We start from the raw sequence: 17,953 nt of genomic DNA on the forward strand, positions 1-17,953 counted from the left end.
TCATTCGGTGGAGCGATTTGGCCAGTAAGTGAACTGTAGTGGGTCTATGGTGGCAGGAAGTGAAAAAGTGATGAAGTCTCTGACCAGGCTGTCAAAGCACTTCATCACAACTGGAGTCAGTGCTACTGGTCGATAGTCATTGAGACTATCGTAATGTAAGCCATTTTTTCAGCATATGCCTCTTACAGCACGGCCTGGATAATGGTGCACTTGGACTGGCTGAGTTGCTCGGATGTGTGTCTTCTCCTGCTGTTCCTACTCCTTCTATTTGGATGGTTCTGGTAGCTCTGTATGATATGATGGGGATTAGCACGATTCAAAGAACACCATGAAGAGAACTTAGAAAAACACTGAGATACAAGCTGTTTGACAGCAGCCTGTTTGCTAAGTGTGCCGACCTGTGCGGGACTTCAGCATCCATGTTTGGAACTACAACTCCAATGTGTCAGGTTTTATGGATTCTTGGACATGCAGATTCAGGAAAGGAGGTCCACTGAGCAACCTGGTGCTTTGTCTCATTATAAATACAGTACCAGCACCATTTTGCTATCCCTGCAGAAGATGGTAACATCTATCTGCATGTCAAGCTCAGATTAAATAATATCTGCCAACTCCACAGCAACACAGAGCTTGAGTCTTGGAACCACATGTTCATGCTGAGTTGCCAGTTTCGCTTTACTTATGACAGAGCCTGTGTGGGAGTTTCCACCTCTGTCCACCGCCTTCAGGTAAGCAAATGCAGCTATTGCCTTTGTTCATACGTTTGTGAAGATAAATAAGTTTCTCCTTTTTCCCATGGATGGGGAAATCTTGATGTAGGGCCGTGGAATCCATAAGTGACTGGTAATTTAGGGAGTCTAGACAAGATGTCCATCGACCTTCCATCTGTTCAGGGAGTGAAGAATTCCAGTTGCCTTTCTCTTGTGTGAGCTTTCTCAAGTTGTAATTCCCTTAGATGGAGACAGCAGCCACAAATCCTACTGTGTTGTACACACTGTTCACTACTGATAGGACCCCTCAGTGTGTGAAGGGCTTCTCTTCATTGTTGACTTTGAAAGTGAACGTGTCAGACTCCAGGTCCCAATTAAGGCCCAAGCTGTACTGCACTGGTAGAGTATTAGATTAGATTCAACTATATTTCTGTGTATATTATCCATCACCCAAGGCCACAAGGCCAGGACCGGTAATCAAAATGGCCTTACATGAACAAAGTTGATGTTATAAGTTGAATTTAATTAAAATTTATAGATTAATAGCAACCATACAGAATAGATTTAAGAAGTGTTTGAGTTAACACATGAGTAAATCAAGAATTGTATTTTTAGCAATTTAACACAGTAATCAAACATAGTAATTCTAGCAACTAAGTAAGTTTTGGGGGCAGCATTTGGTTCAGTGGGCTAAGCCTCTGTGTCTGTGATCAGAAGGCCCAGCCTGCTGCTTCTTGAGCAAGGCCCTTATCCCCCAGCTCCCGGGGTGCTGCAACAGGTGGCTGCCCTTCACAGCCAGCTTGCTCTCACCTACAGAGAGTAAGCTGGGGGAGGCATAAAGAGAATTTCCCCTCAGGGATCAATAAAGTATCAATTATTATTATTTAGTTAATGTTTATTAGTAGTGAATAGTACTTAATTTGAAGTTCAAACAACAATTTTTTTGTTAGTATTGTGAAATAAAACCGCAAACGTTTAAAAAACTCAACAATATTGACTATATTTGAAAGAAAATAAAAGTTTTGTGTTTTTATGTACTACTTCCTCAATCCGATTTGTTAATTAACTTGAAAAATTAAGGCAATCAGTTACTCCAAAATATTTCTGAACTTAGTTGGGTTTACGGTGTACCTTTTTTTTTTTACCTTAGTAACTTGAATTATGTTAATGTTAAAACAAATGAGTTGGCTTAACCTGATTTAAGTAGTATGCAATAATGCACTAATTATGCATAACAAAAAATATTTGAGTAAAGAGTAAGAAAACTACTTCTGTACAGTAAAATCTATTTTATTGAGTTTAAAGGAACTATTAAATAATAGTCAATGGGACCATTCCTTTTTCATTTGTTGTACACTTGAAACTGTTTGGTAACTTAATTACTTTTTAATTTTTTGTGTACACTTAACTTGTTGGGGTTTATAGTGTAATGATGTTGTAATGTATCACAACACATCCATCTAAAGCACCTTGTGGTGACTCTGTTGTGAAAGGTGCTATATAAAATAAACTGGATTGAACTAAATTGAATATTTACCATGCAAAAGTAACAATTGGTAACATGATTTTTGGGTTCAGACCATTGGAATCCCACATAGCAAGTTGAGTCTGAAACATCTGGGCGAAATGCTGTTCAGAAGTTGCCACAGATCCAGTTTATGGATCTGTGGAGCCTTGAGAGGCCCCAGCACAGCAAAGGGCCTCACAACTCCCCTACCATCTTTCTGCATATACATGGCCTTAGACCAACTAAAAAACCACAACTGCATTTCACTAACAACCATAGCCACTCAGGTTATATTATGTATATATTATATTATGAACAAACCCCTGTAGGGTCAGTATTTCGCAGTCTTCTTCATGATAGTGGGTGAAATAAACCTTGGGTGCTGTTAGTTTATATACCTAATTTAAGTTGAATGAACATGATTTGGTTAGATGTGAAACTTGAATGAGATTAACTGAACTATGTTCTGTTCTCAGAACTCAAAGTGAATGCATCAACTTAAAAAGAATGTTTCATTTAAAAAATATACTCATTCTAGTTGTGTGGAACCACTGTACATGATTCAATTGAGTTCTTTCAAAGTAACAATATGACACACTTAAGGGTCCTATCCGTAGTTCATTGAAACAAAATCTTAGTCTGGATTTGTACTTTCAGGACCTGAACTTTCCACATCTGTCTGTAATGGGCTATATTTTTTAAGTAACTTCCCCAACATTGAGTTTAACATATGTGGATGGTGAGTAGCTCAGCAAGCTAAATCTCATTGCTCAAGGTGTACTTTCATCAGATACCAAGTAAACCATGCGTGACACAGAAAAATTGATATTTATAAAATCGGCATCGAAATTAGGTAGAATACTCTGCTTTTTGCAAAACATCAGAAATCATGCATAGTAGTGAGATTATAAACGTTTTCGTGACTTTTGAGGACGTTTTAAGGACGTCGTTTTGTTAAGATCGTCTTAACAAGCAACGCGTCTGCTACGGCAGCAGAGGGTCGGTGCTAAACGATATAAATTGCCGATGAATACGGTGCTAAACCATAGATATCCGATTAATACATTCATGGATTGGAAATGGAACAAAACGGTCATTTCAGTGTTAAGTTAATAATATGCGTTTCCTCAGTTTTTTTTTTTTTTTTTGTGTACACCAAACTTGTTGGGGCTTATAGTGTAATAATGTTGTAATGAATCACAACACACCCAGCGTCTAAGATCTTTCGACCAGCAGGTAACCAGCGAGCATTCGAAGCCTCGAGAAATGAACCAATATTTAACACGATTGGCTGGAAAACCTCAGTGCAGGAACCTTAATCTAGCAATTACCTGTTTTCCCGTTTGAATCATAGTGTGTTTCTTTTCTAGGTTAATTTATACCCATTCTTAATCAGTAATTAGGTTTTGTACCTCAGCCCTGCCTCAGGAACTGCTGTCAATTAAATGGAACTGAAATATTTTGTGACGGTCAGGAAAGTTTTAGTCAGGAAGTATTTGGTGGTGACACTGAGCGCCCTTTCCAGTAAGTTCTACTGGGTGTTCATATAAAACGCCGGGCGCATCAACGACTGTTCTGGAAATCTGCTGGGGAGTACGGAGAGTGCGAGCCAACTACATTGCGAATATTGGCCCGTGTCAAAACTCGGGGGAGTTATAACGATTGTTGGTGTCTCACAAAATAAGCAGATTTTTGGATTGATAGGCAGGTCCGTTAGGATAATCGCCTTCTTTTGCTGATTTCGTCGTTTATTCGAGAGGTTAACATTGTAGCTGACATTGTAACTACCGGCGCTGCCATGGCTAAATGGGGAGAAGGGGATCCACGCTGGATCGTGGAGGAGAGAGCTGACGCCACCAACGTCAACAACTGGCACTGGTAAGGTGCAGAATCGCAGTGCACAGCGTAATAGAAGCCAGGCCATAACGGCACGCTGATCGGCGTCAATGTCACTTTAGGTCGGAACACTGTGAGTCGTGCGGGCGGCCCAAAGCAGCCGCGACGCTCCACCTTATGAATCTTCGTGATGCACATGGTGCCGGCGAGAGAGGTTCGCCGGCCGCCCCGCGGCACTCCGCGCTGCTAGTAAACTGTGGATGATCGGCTATATAACACACACTTAGCATTTAACGTTTAATTTCGCCAAATGTAATTTCATTAATCTACTGAAACATCTGGAAATGAGAACATTGATACGCCTCTATGTTAATTAATCTTGCGTGGAAGAAAGTGCCTCGGTATTTTAAAGTGAATTTATTAGTACGTATGTGTGCGATGTATTTACGGTAACAGGACATTCTAAAACGCTTAATGTGAAAAAGCTTAATAAGGTTTAATGTACCAAAACAGCCACCAAAAATCACATAATTTCTCACACACGCATATCTGGCCCTAAAGACATTCACCTGACAAAAAAAAATCAAAACAGAAATGCTATGAATATGGACTTTATATTACCTTAAGCGTTTTCCCCTCCATTGACGCCTATTATGAGGAAAAGGCTTAATTTAGGGTAATATTTCATCATTGTGTTTTTATAACAGACATATCAGTTTATAGGGATATTTGTTACAGTTATACAATTGTATAACAATTGTATACAATTGTAATACAATTATAAAATTTAACAGATAAATGTAAGGTAATCCATATAGGGAGCAGACATATAAAGTACAGATATTTTATGGGTTTCTCTGAAATAAAGGTAGCTGATTATAAGAGAGATTTCGGTGTTTATGTTGATGCTTCCATGTCCCACTCTCACCAATGTGGGGAAACAATTAAAAAGGCCAACAGAATGTTGGGTTACATCTCTAGCTGTGTGGAATGTAAATCAAGGGAGGTTATGCTATGATCATACAATTCCTTGGTAAGACCCCACCTAGAATACTGTGTGCAGGTTTGGTCACCAAACCTTAAAAAGGACATCGCTGCCTTGGAAAAGGTGCAACGTAGGGCTACAAGAATGATTCCTGGTCTTAGAGGAATGTCTTATGAGGAGAGGTTAGCTGAGCTGAATCTGTTTAGCCTTGAGCAAAGGAGACTAAGGGGGGACATGATCCAGGTATATAAGATTCTAACAGATCTGGATGCTGTTCAACCAAATGGCTGCTTCAATATTTGTTTAAATACTAGAACTCATAGCTATAAGTGGAAATTAGCAGAAGAACATTTTAAACTGAATTTGAGAAAACACTTCTTTACACAGCGTGTAGTTAGAGTATGGAATAGTCTTCCTGTTCAAGTAGTGCAGGCTAAAACCCCGAGTTCCTTTAAATCAGAGCGAGAGAAGATTTTAACAACTCTGAGCTATTAGTTAAGTTCTCCCCAGATGAGTTTGATGGGTCGAATGGCGTCCTCTCGTTTGTAAATTTCTTATGTTCTTATGACAATTGTTGTAATATTCTTGTATATATAATTACTATTGTGTGTGTGTGTGTGTGTATAACTATTACAAATGGTACTAATAAAATATTAATCTGAAGTTGCTGCAAAGAAAAGTCTTTATGACCTTATATGTGTGTGAGAAATTTGGTGATTTTTGGTGGCTATTTTGGTGCATTAAGTGACATTAAGCCTTTTCCTTATAATAGGTGTCAATGGAGGGGAAAACACTTAACGTAAGAAAGTCCATATTCCTAGCATTTCGATTTGATTTTTTGTCAGATGACAGTCTTTGTGACCAGATATGTGTGTGAGAAATTTGGTAATTTTTGTGGCTGTTTTAGTACTTACATTAAGCTTTTTCACATTAAGCATTTTAGAATGTCCCGTCCTCTTTTGTTTGCAAGAAAGAGACAGAGAACCCTGTGTAGTGGTTATATGATATATTTCAAGCTTCAAAGCCGTCCAGACACCCATTTGAATAGGCTACAGAGGCTATTTCCGGAGCTCACAAGGAAGAGGACAGCAGCCTTTATGGGGGCTGGGGGAACCGGCTGTTTTTGTATCCTATAGGGCACAGGTATCAAACTCCATGCCTGGAGGGCCAGAGCCCTGCACATTTTTGGGTTTCCCCTCATTTAACACACGTAATTCAACTTGTACTAATTACCACATAACTCTTGAGCTGAATCATTTGTGGTGGAACAGGGAAAGAAGTAAGCTACACAGGGCTCCGGCCCTCCAGGACTGCAGTTTGACACCCCTGATATAGGGACAGGAATTAGTAAAGGAAATGGAAGAGTATTCATACAGGTAACAGTGTTAAAATACAGAGAAACGTATCCAGTTATTAATATGGGCAGGGGTGTGCTCCATATTTGCAAGCATATTAAAAAACAAATGTAATATTTAAATGTAGATACAGAAAATAATTGTCATCTTTGCTAGTGGCCAAATGTCATAAGACATTTCTAAAATCTTGCTGAGTTCCTTACTGATCAGCAGGAGCTCATGAATTCCTCTCCTTACTTCAACCCTCTAACTGTGCAGGACGGAGCGGGATGTGACCTCTTGGTCCTCAGACAAGCTGAAAGAGCTGCTCCTCGGAGTCTGTGTGGAGAGCAAGGAGGGGAGCTGCGAGATTGCGGAGGTGAGCAAGCTGGAGGGCGAGGCGTCCATCAACAACCGGAAAGGCAAGCTTATCTACTTCTATGAGTGGGACGTGAAGGCCAAGTGGACAGGTGAGTTACTGCCAATGGTTTGTGTTGAGTAAGCTTGTTTGGGTAAATTGCATAAATATTCAAACAATTTAATAAAAATACAGTTAAACTGTCCAGTGGGACTATGGAATATCTTTAGCCTGTGAAACACTGGATGTTGAACTTTGGTGTTTTGTTATGGTGTTTCTCTAGCTTTCAGCTTTAACTGATTTCCCTTATGGTCTTCCAGTGGGACTCTTTATGTCTTCTGTTCACAGTTCTGTAGCTAGGTGACTGAGTATAAATAAATAAAACTTTAAATTTGGGATATCCCCTCAGGGTGCCTATGAGGGGTTGCTTGTTACATATGATCTCAGAGCCCTCACTGGAATGTTGTTTCTCAGGAACATCAACTACTGGAATCGTATATAAAGGAAACCTAGAAATTCCCAACCTGTCTGATGAGAATGACATGGATGACATAGATGTAAGTATTTTAAGGAGGAAACAGTATTTGGTCATTGTACAAATGCAGCTGCATGTATATAGAAATTCTTTAGTTGGGTCATTCCATATCAAATCATCACACTTTCGAACCTCATCATCACGGATTTTAACGAAACTTGGCATGCTGATTTGGTCACATGAGTAATCCATGAAACTGATATTGGGCGTGTCTTGGACCAATATAGAGGGAGATTTAAGTGAACAAATTTGAAACTTTTTTGGGGGGGGACTATGACTTTGACTGGCTATATTTAGCTTAATATAAGCTGCACAGAAATGGTCCTCATATTGTTTTAAAACTATTGTCCAATTCTATAGATTGAACAAATAATATGCCATCCCCATATGAATAATTTCTGTGTAATAACCGATTAAAATATTAAAAATTCAATAACAAAAAACCTGTATTTCAAAATCAATTTGAAAATTTGACCTTGACTTAAATGTAGCATCACATATCATATCACTAATGGGCCTTTTTAATGGCAGCCAAACTGAAATGAAATAATGAAATAATATAACACAGGTGTAAATAATAACATTAATTAAGGTTACAAATATGCTACACTGAAATGTAGTGGAAGCTTCATTAATGGCAGATACATGTACTTGCAATACTATTGAAATGGCTCACATGGCTAATAAATGCCCTGCATTCATCAGAGGTGAGTGCAGTGTGCAAATCGGCTCATTGTAAGTGCACACTGAGCTACAAGCATCAAAGGTTATGTTGTGGCTGCATATGATGATAATTGGTGGCTAGGATGTGTTGAAGAAACTATGCCTAGCACTGCAGAGTTGAGACTAAGCTTTTTACATCCTCATGGACCATCTCCATCCTATTCATTCCCATGCCGTCCTGATAGACTTGTTATGGATCATCAGAATGTGCTTAGTAGTTGAACCTGTGACAGCAACAGGGCTGACATACACAATTTCAATCAGACACAATAGCTGCATCAAAGGCTCTGATGGACTATAAATTGAGAGTACAGTCAGCCCCCGTGCATTCACACTTTGTTATTCGTGAATTCACAGATCTGCAAAAATTATATGTACATGTTTCCTTTGCGTATTTTATTGAATTGTACCTTTGTTATGTATATGACTTCTGTCAATAAGTTTACAGTCCCGTTCGTTTACTCATTTTACCTTACTGTGAATGCAAAAGAAAACCGCATTAGTTAGAAAACCGTAACATTAGTATACTGTACTGTAAATGTGCTAGTGTGATAGGCAATACTGTACTCAATTTTTACATCAAACTTTTTTTTTTTTAAAGGTAATGTATTAAGCTGACTTTTAAATGAACTTAAAGTGTTTTCGGAGCATGACTGGGGTCATATTTAGGGTTTAAACTATAAAAATAAGCACATATTACCATTTTTAGTCACTCTACCAAACATCCGTGAATCCTTCTCATTCATGACGGGTTCTGGAACCTAATTAAACCAATGTTGAAATGCTTTCCTTGCCCTAGTAGCATAAAAACCTACCTAGTTTGTTTATTTTTATTAGTTTTTCAGGTTTTTGACAAATGAATGCCCTTTTTAGTAGGCAAGTGTCTAGTCAGAAGTGTAAACGAAAGAGGAATATAAACTATTCTCATTGTACCATTAATTCTCTTTTCCAGTTACTTTGGCAATATTGTCTTTTTATTCATTTCTAATAGTAATTTTAAAATGTTTTCATTTAAATTATATTTCCACAGCTAGTTCTGGCAATAGTTGTAGCTGTCATGAAAAATAATAACCCTGTACCATGCACATGCACACATTTCACATAAGTAATGATATCTCAGCAACAACTCAAAAACCAAAGACCAATTTTTTTCTGGAGATGTTCATGACATCATGAACTAGCTTTATTAAAAAATTGATAAATTTTGAAATAAAGGATTTTTGTTATTGAATTTTTGATATTTTAATCAGTCATTACATAGTAATTTATTCATATGGGGATGGCATATTTTTTGTTCAATCTATATAGCTAGACAATAGCTTTAAAACAATATGAGGACCATTTCTGTGCAGCTTATATTAAGGATAAATATTGTCATACTCCCCCCCCAAAAAAGTTTCAAATTTGTTCACTTAAATCTCCCTCAATATTGGTCCAAGAGACGCCCAATTTCAGTTTCATGGATTACTCATGTGACCTAATCAGCATGCCAAGCTTCATTAAAATCCGCGACGATGAGGTTCGAAAGTGTGATGATTTGATATGGAATGACCCAGTTTTTACATTTCCCATGAGATACACAGACACACATAAGAGCGAAGCTTGGGGTCAGAGTGCATTTATCTGACACCCCTGGATTTTTTGGTGTTAAGGCCCTTGCTTAAAGGCCCAAGGGAGATATAAGCACTCTGCTGGGGGATTTAAATCAATGACCATCTGATCACAGGATGCAATGAATGGGGAGCTGTCAGTGTGTATATGAGCTCTGAGTACTGTGCGAAGTGTCATTTACTTCTTCTGGCAGATCAGTGTGTCACTTTGTAAGGATGAGCCTGACACCCCCCTGTTAACCCTGATGAAGAAGGAGGGGGTAAAGAAAATAAGGACCGTGCTGGGGGGCTACGTAGAATACCTGAAAACAGGTGAGCCTAGCACCTTTATGCTTTGTAATATGAAGATTGTAACTACAGTACTACGAGCAGTGTTGGGGTTGTTACACAAAAAAGTAGTTATAAGTTGCCAATTCGTTAAATTGTACTGGTATTAATTTACTTGTTCCTCCTTATAAAAAGTAATTACTCTACTCGTTACTTCACTTTTGAGCTGCTCTCTAAAACTACAAATTCGCCCATTTTGCTGCATAAAAATATATCAACAAATATAGTCATCATTACTTTATTTTCAATACTTTTGTTTTTGCCTGTTGTCTTATCGGGTGCTTGGACAGGTTGCCCATCTTATTGACAGTGGTAGAAAGGTGTTTCTGACCTGGGCGTAGCTTATGTTTCACAGTAATATTCTTGTCTTCGTGGAGTAAATTGAAAATGATGAGAATATCTCCACTAATGTGATTACTGAAATTTCACTGTAATGCTTTACTTTATATTTCTTTCTCCCATAATGAAGTATATGCAATACATTACATGCAACACATTACATTGTAACTCAGTACCCCCAAAACTGCTTACAAGTAATGTGACTCACAACCAATTGCTGATTTGGAGAAATAGATTAATGAATTCTTCTCAGAGTTCACCCAGGGCATGATCCTCCCCACGGCCAATGGTATGAACAAGCAACCGCCGACTCCCCAGTCCAAGGGAAACACTCAGAATTTACAGGTGGGTGTTGATGGGCTGCGCAGGCAGAACACTCTGGTCACATGTGGGGTTTGGTGAAATGGGATTGGCTGCCTGGCTGGACTGGTGGGCTGTCCAAATCATAGCTCCAGTTGTTATAATGGGAAAATTTCTCAGACGGGTATCTGTAGATAAAATATTTGATACTGGATGAGAATCCAGTATATTCTGGCCATGGCTATTTAAACATCCTCATTGCAAAATAGTATCACTAACTGTATGGCATAGTTAATATATAACTACCTGTAACATGGGTGTCTGCCCAGCTCTTCTTTTGTGGAATGTATGGTTGGTATGAGTTATTTTTCTTTTCAGTTCATGCTGTGTTGTCCTGGTGCACATGTGGAAGGGGCTTATGTAGATAGGTTGAAACCACTCTGTCACAAAGTTGCCAGCGATATCCTGCTGCTTCAGGAGCCACAAATCATGTAGCTCAGGCTCTGGAGGGTTTGTTCCTTAGGACCGCACCATAACCACAAAATATGTGCCATCAAATCAGTTTCCTCTGGCTCAATGGTTTACATGCATTTTTACTAAAACCAAGTTTAGATGTTGATGCAGGAGGAAAGGATACTCTTTTTGGGTTAGTAGATAAAGGCACAATGTTTCTGAAGACCCCTGTTTCTCCCTACAGCCAGGAACTGTCAGCTCCACCCCTTCACCCAGCACTGGTGTAAAGATTCCTACTTGCAAATTCAATCTGAAGGAAACATTTCTCACCTCACCAGAGGAACTCTACAGAGTCTTTCTCAATGAGGAGGTGAGCACAGATGCACAAATTGTCCGTTTAACTTGTATTTTTTCAGCCACCTAATGCTATGTTCACACTACACGACTTGTCATCTTGTAGCCAGGAATCTTGAAGTCATTGTGGTTTAAACACTACACAACTGATCAGCAACAGCGGGTCACATGCTACAAGATCTTTAACCAGGTGGAATCGCTGATGAGTCTGTCTGGTATCCAAGCTATATTTTGTCATGAAATCTCACACAAGAATGACCCCGGAAAATGAAAATTCCTGTGTCAACGCGATACAGATTCAAATGCTTTAATCAAATGACAACATGTGTGCTGGATATTTACAAACATGTGGTAAATTAACTGATGTATACATAGAACTTTCAGGAAACAGTGTCACATACCTTTGGTTTTCAGTGATGCTACATATGATGTAGCCTAATATAATATCCTTGAACAATAACTGTATGTTCACACTGTGGGCTGCGAGAGTCAATGTTCACTCTGGCTGCCCTATCCATTACTCTAGTGAATGCTGGGGACACTCTCTGATGTAGATGTAGTAGGTGGGACAAAGTTGTTCACAATGCTGGGTCTTGGAAACTTATTAAAGCGGCTGCAAGGCAAACAAACATAACTTATCTTTGTGCCAACTGCCAATAGGATGTAATTTGTCAAAGCACATGTAATTAAGATGAACACTACTGCTAGAATAAGTAACATTAAAGTTACTGATCATTTGCATTGTTTCGCATGGCACCAGAAATAGTATGCGATATCCTTCTTTTTTTCCCCCCATCAAAAATATTATGCACTTCACCAGCTCATCTGGATCACCAATAATTTCAAACATCTTGGTCTATGCTTCAATGTTTTTGTCTCTGTATGAAACACACTTTAATGATATTGGTGAAACGTCTCAGTAAAAAATACATGAACATAAAATTAATGCATGTAAGAGTGTGCATTCAATAGCCTAGATAAGCTAGATCTGTTGATGGCAATGTATAACAGTGTTTATATAATTTTATTTTGGGCTGTCTGGGGCTTAAACTCCATCCTTTACTACTTTTTGCTCCTTTTTCTTCATTTGCTCCAAGTCAGACATATTAATTCAGTGTATGAGACAACATCATGAACCTCAATGTTGAAATTTTCACGCAATTTAAATTTCAGTGTCTATGATTAAAAATCAAGTATTATCATATGGCAACCAATATAATGTATTACAGACTGAAACCTTTGCCCTTGGATAGAAAATTATTAGCATAGGTATATCCTAGTGCTGAAAGACCTTTTTAAACACGTATATCTACATACTGTGCTGACACAGTATAAAAATGCATATCTGCTTGATTTTTATTTTTTTTAAGCATAGTTTTATGCTGCCTAAACACGGTTATGTTTTACCGTGTCTAGACGGTAAAAATGCAATGTGGAGACATATTCTATCTCACAGTTTATACCCCGACAGTGCTTGGGAACTGTTTGATCAGAACAAAAGTTTACATGCTCGTGTTCTGTGGAACTCTTTAGTGGAGCATCTCTACATTCCGATTGGTTGTCGCCAAACCGTATCATAGCTCACTACCATGAAGTTGACTGCCCAAATCATGATGCAAAGCACCATACTCAGGGTGTCCGCAGGGTATTGAAAGGTAGTAAATCACATGAGCAAATATTAAGCCCATTAAAGAGTATTAAAAGGTATTACACCAAGTTTACTAGGTATTAAATTTTAGATCTTTTTCCAACATGACGTGGAGCGAGATCTGCCGGCGGCTGCAGGGGTGGAGTATAAACACAAGGCTGAAGTTAGCTACTTATTCGCAGCTCCTTATTTGGATTTTCTGGTCCACCTTAAATGCTTCACAGCCCAATGCAATGATGTAATTGTGCCTGTAGGGGGACCATTTTAGTACCTTAAACCTCTTTGTACCAGGCTAATATCAACTTCTCAGTACAGGTCAGGTACCCCATTATATAGAAAAGGTGACACTGTCCTGGCCCAGACTGATTTAATGCTTTAAAAATCAGATGGAAACAAGGCATGTCATACTATAGTGCACAAAGGTGTGAAGGAGAATCCAGGTTTCCATGCCCATTTTAATACCATAAAGCTCTCTGATCCAGGCAAATATCAACTTCTCAGTGCACGTCAGGTACCCCACTATATAGAAAAGGTGACATTGTGCTGGCCTAGACTCATTTTCTGCTTTAAAAATCAGATGGAAACAAGGTATGTCATACTATAATGCGAAAAGTTTCCAGATTTCATTTGAGTATTCAATTGTACCATATCAGTAGGATACGCGGTTTGGAAAATGGATGGATGGATGGATGGATAACATTACTATTTAAGACAGTGAAGTTAACTAAACTTTGAAGTAGATTGCTTTTATTACTCAAACAGCATAAATTACAACTTAAAAATATACTTAAAATGCAAGTATCTGAAACACTGCTTAATTCCAGTAATGTGAGTAGTTCTAATTCATTACATCCACTCCCTATACACAGAAAAATATTTGGGTATTTTTTTTTCAACTTATACAATTAAATTATAAGAAATAAATTTCCACCAAACTAAAATGTATAAATACAAATATTATTAATTTAATATACATATTAAGATTCACAAAATTTTTATTGTTCACGCACTAAAGTTAACAAGTTGATTCAAATAAATATTAATAAACCTAGACACTTAAACAAGCTGTCTTCAGAAATCATAAATTTAATTAAATGTATAAGCTTTAATTAAAATGAGCATGGAAACCTGTCCTCTCATTCACACCTTTGTGCACTATAGTATGACATGCCTTGTTTCCATCTGATTTTTAAAGCAGTAAATCAGTCTGGGCCAGCACAATATCACCTTTTCTATATAGTGGGGTACCTGACGTGTACTGAGAAGTTGATAAGCCTCTCTGTGCCAGGCAAATAAGGTATTATGGACTGGCTAAGCCCGGTAGCAGGAAAAAATCGGAGGGTTACTGTTCTGTTTTTTTCTACAAAGAAAACATAAATGGTAAATGGACTGCATTTATATAGCGCTTTTCTACTCCTACGAGTACTCAAAGCGCTTTTCATTTCATGCCTCACATTCACACACTCATCCACACACCGGTGGCGGAGGCTGCCATGCAAGGCGCCAACCTGCTCACCGGGAGCAATTTGGGGTTCAGTGTCTTGCTCAAAGACACTTTGATGGGGTCAGGAGGAACCAGGGCTCGAACCTGCAACCCTCCAGTTGCCGAACGAGAGCACTACCTCCTGTGCCACCATCATCATATCACCTGGATGGGGGTAATGCTCTCCGGTCGCATATGCGATGCACAACTCATAAATCAGGAATGTGTGAACGAAAGCCGTTAGTCAACTGGTGCAAATCGATAAACTCATTGAAGAAAAGCCAAACAATTAAGGCACTTGCCATGAGTAGTCTAGTGGATAAAGGTATGTACTTGTGACTGAAGAAGTTAAACAAATGCAAGATGTTTTCAAAATCAGTCACTAAATTTATTCTGTTTACGCATGTTCCCTATTTAAATTCTGTTGTACAGGCCAAGATTGTGTAATATTATAAACCTTTAAATCAGTTTGAAACTTGTTTAAAAACAGGTGCAACTCAATGTCGTGGGGGTTTTAAATATTGAGTAAGTATTAAAAGGTGTTAAATTTAACTCTGGATTTCTGTATATACCTCGATACTGCTCTTCTCTGCCTGGCGACGTGGCTTCCCATTCAGAATGAATGGCTTCCAATCGCTTTGACGCTCTCGCCACTCATGGTGGGAACATTCCTTGAACAGTTTCTAAACAAGTTTAACTTTTTACACCTATTGAAATCCATTCCTTGACTTTTGCCTCACCTTCTGTCTTGCGCTCTCATCGCCATGCTCATTGTCAGCCACTACAGGATTTGGAGTCACTGACGGGTCCAGATATTTAGCCTGCAAGATATCTAATGGACATCTGTGATGCATTGGCAACTTCATTGGGTTGTGTCTTTGAACAGTTTAAGCATACAGATCGAGTGTCAATTTTGCCAGTGCTGATCAAACACCAATTGGTCTTCAATATGAAGGTTTTGTTGGCTCTAAGAACGGTCTGCATACAGAAGCTAAAAGCATGTAGTGTGAAGTTAGCATAAAGGGAGAATAAGCACCACTTTCTTGAATAGAGTTGGGGAATGAATCACAGTAATCCTGATGTACAGTTGGATTTTGTTCTAAATGAAAGCTATCATTGTTAGTTGTCGGCTTTTTTTTTTTTTTTTACTGGAATAAATCATTATACATTATTCTAGCTAGAGGTCCTTGTAACCATGTATGTAGAATGTTTATTAGCTTATGTTTCAGTCAGGTTTGTAAGTTTTGTTTTTGTTGTTTTTCCCCTCCCTTGTCTGTAGATGGTGCAGGCATTTACTCATGGACCAGCCACGGTCAACGGTGACAAAGGAGGGAAATTTCGGCTGCTGGATGGGAATGTCTGTGGAGAGTTCAAGGAGCTGGTAAGAGAGAGACTTCCTTTCATTTAAGAGTTTGTACTTTTTGATTTATAGTTTGATTTATAATTGCTTTACTTAACCAACAAGAACCTAAAAATGCTATATTTTTCAGGTTCCAGATGAGAAGATTGTCATGAAATGGCGGTTTAAGACGTGGCCTAGTGGTAGGTGGTCATTTTCCAATAGTATTCTCAGTCATAATTAAGCGTCTGCTTAATTATCTGCTTAACATTGCAAGTCAGATATTTATTTCAACCCTATCTGTATGCACACTGAACCTCGTTTGTACCTTCAAACTTCAATTAGCATCTAATTATGATTACAATTATCAGCATTATAATAATGTATTCCCCAGTCCACCCCCTCCCCCATCTAATCCTAACTCCTCCCACATCCCTAGCCCCCCAAATTAGGCTTGAGTGGTGTCAGATTTTTCATACTTATATTTCAAAAGCAACGCTATTCTGTCATCTTGGCTGACATACTCTTCCCAGCCTTTATTAAAAGCATAATTTTGTGTGACTTCTCAAAGTATTCTGCACCTGTTCATTCATGTGCTACAACTGAGTAGGACTATAGCCAAGTCACATTATTAAATTCCCTTGTGATATTTTGCTGGGGGGTTCGCCCACAATCTGTGTAATACAGGTAAAGGTCTGCATGATGGTACTGTTGTACTGCCATTTTAGTACACCTCAGAGCTTTATGCGGACCATTCATTTGCGCACATTGAGAGCCCTGCTCATCTCCCTTAGAGCACTATGCCAGTATCACCGTACATCTTGTGGAGCGTGGAGGTGAGACAGAGCTGAAGCTGGAGTGCACGGGGGTGCCGGTGAGCGAGGAGGACAGGACCAAAGGCGGCTGGCAGCGGTATTACTTTGAGGCCATCAAACAGACGTTTGGCTATGGGGCTCGACTCTACTGAAGTACTGAAGTAGCTGTGTGGTGGAGCTCCTCCCTCTTGACCTCTGAACTGGAAACAAAACAGAACAGAAAACGGAAGCGTGTTCGCTTGTTCTGTTTTGTTCATGTATATTGCATTCATTTCTAGGGTGATTGGATCTGTACACCAGCTGCACAGCACGCATGAATGAACTGTGCCTTTGTGCCCCATGTAGTAGTTCAGCTTTGCACATGGGTTTTATAGTCTGAGGTTCTGTGAATATTTTAAGGAGCAAGAAAGTAAATAGGAATTGCAACGGAAAAACGATCAATTTGTGTATTCAAAAAGAGTAATTAATCGGGCCTTTTTGTTCATTTGTCATGTTAATATGAATAAAATACCATTTTGAGTTTGCTTAGCCTTTTTATAATGAAAAAGATTGAATGTGTGTAAAAGCCTCAAGAGTTCCGCACACCAATTAAGTTTGAAAAATATTTCCCCTTAACACAGGATTGCCGTTATAATTGTTTCATTTACAGCATTTGCCTGAGTACTGTAAGTCAAATTTGTTTTATTGAATATATATGTAATGGCGTGAGCAATGTATTTAAATGTTCTATGTTCAGACGATTTATTGCAATGTTTGCCATTCAAGTGTAAATCAGCAGCTGGTAAAGTTAGGGGATTACTACACAGGACAACTGTAATGGCACATGTGTAATTTTAAAGGCTTCCTGTACTAGTATAATGTGTTTGCTAGGGTTTGCGTCCCTATTTAAATAAAATGAATAATTAATTTTGGATCACTGTTCTTTGAAGATGGTTAACTGAATTTGTACATAGGGTTGAGGGTTTGCTGCCTGTATTTCCAGTGGCCTTGACCAAACACTGTGTCCTTCCGTCTGAATTGTGTAAAAAGTCATTGGCTGCACACAGTTTTGTGTAGAAAGACGACAGACCTGGTGGAACGCTGGTGCTTTAAAACCTAGCAAGGGGTAAGCAGCTATCGGGATTAATCCCAGTTTTATCCTGCATGCTAATTCAGAAAGTTCCATCAATTTCTAATGTAGTACGTCAATTAATTTTATTAAAGTGCTACTAATTTATGTGTGAGCTGCACTTAAAACCATGTTCAACTTCTATTTAAAAGGCCTGATTTATTTAATGGGGAAATGGAATGAAGTTTT

At 38.7% G+C, this 17,953-nt stretch overlaps 1 protein-coding gene across 2 annotated transcripts; it reads left to right on the forward strand.

Moving 5' to 3' along the window:
* Positions 1-3,700: 3,700 nt before the first annotated feature.
* Positions 3,701-17,567, forward strand: LOC125723802 (activator of 90 kDa heat shock protein ATPase homolog 1-like). Of its 2 annotated transcripts, none has more exons than XM_049000596.1 (9): positions 3,701-4,095; positions 6,652-6,842; positions 7,205-7,287; positions 9,793-9,910; positions 10,518-10,609; positions 11,262-11,387; positions 15,782-15,883; positions 15,993-16,044; positions 16,636-17,567. In XM_049000596.1, exons 1-9 carry the CDS (start codon positions 4,016-4,018, stop codon positions 16,806-16,808), a joined length of 1,017 nt encoding a protein of 338 aa, XP_048856553.1. In that variant the 5' UTR covers positions 3,701-4,015; the 3' UTR covers positions 16,809-17,567. The 2 variants fall into 2 exon arrangements, with proteins under 2 accessions (XP_048856553.1, XP_048856552.1); XM_049000595.1 differs by lacking the exon at positions 3,701-4,095 and adding an exon at positions 5,710-5,837.
* The last annotated feature ends 386 nt before the right edge of the window (positions 17,568-17,953 follow it).

This window comes from Brienomyrus brachyistius, unplaced genomic scaffold, assembly GCF_023856365.1.
Source record: "Brienomyrus brachyistius isolate T26 unplaced genomic scaffold, BBRACH_0.4 scaffold51, whole genome shotgun sequence".
Lineage (NCBI taxonomy): Eukaryota > Metazoa > Chordata > Actinopteri > Osteoglossiformes > Mormyridae > Brienomyrus > Brienomyrus brachyistius.

Bases quoted from the DNA above. Each gene is read 5' to 3' on its own strand.
- LOC125723802 (XM_049000595.1), top strand. From the start codon at position 5,734: ATGTGTGTGAGAAATTTGGTGATTTTTGGTGGCTATTTTGGTGCATTA. The intron at 10,610-11,261 runs GTGGGTGTTGAT...TTCTCCCTACAG, and splicing joins GAAACACTCAGAATTTACAG to CCAGGAACTGTCAGCTCCAC. The intron at 11,388-15,781 runs GTGAGCACAGAT...CCTTGTCTGTAG, and splicing joins GAGTCTTTCTCAATGAGGAG to ATGGTGCAGGCATTTACTCA.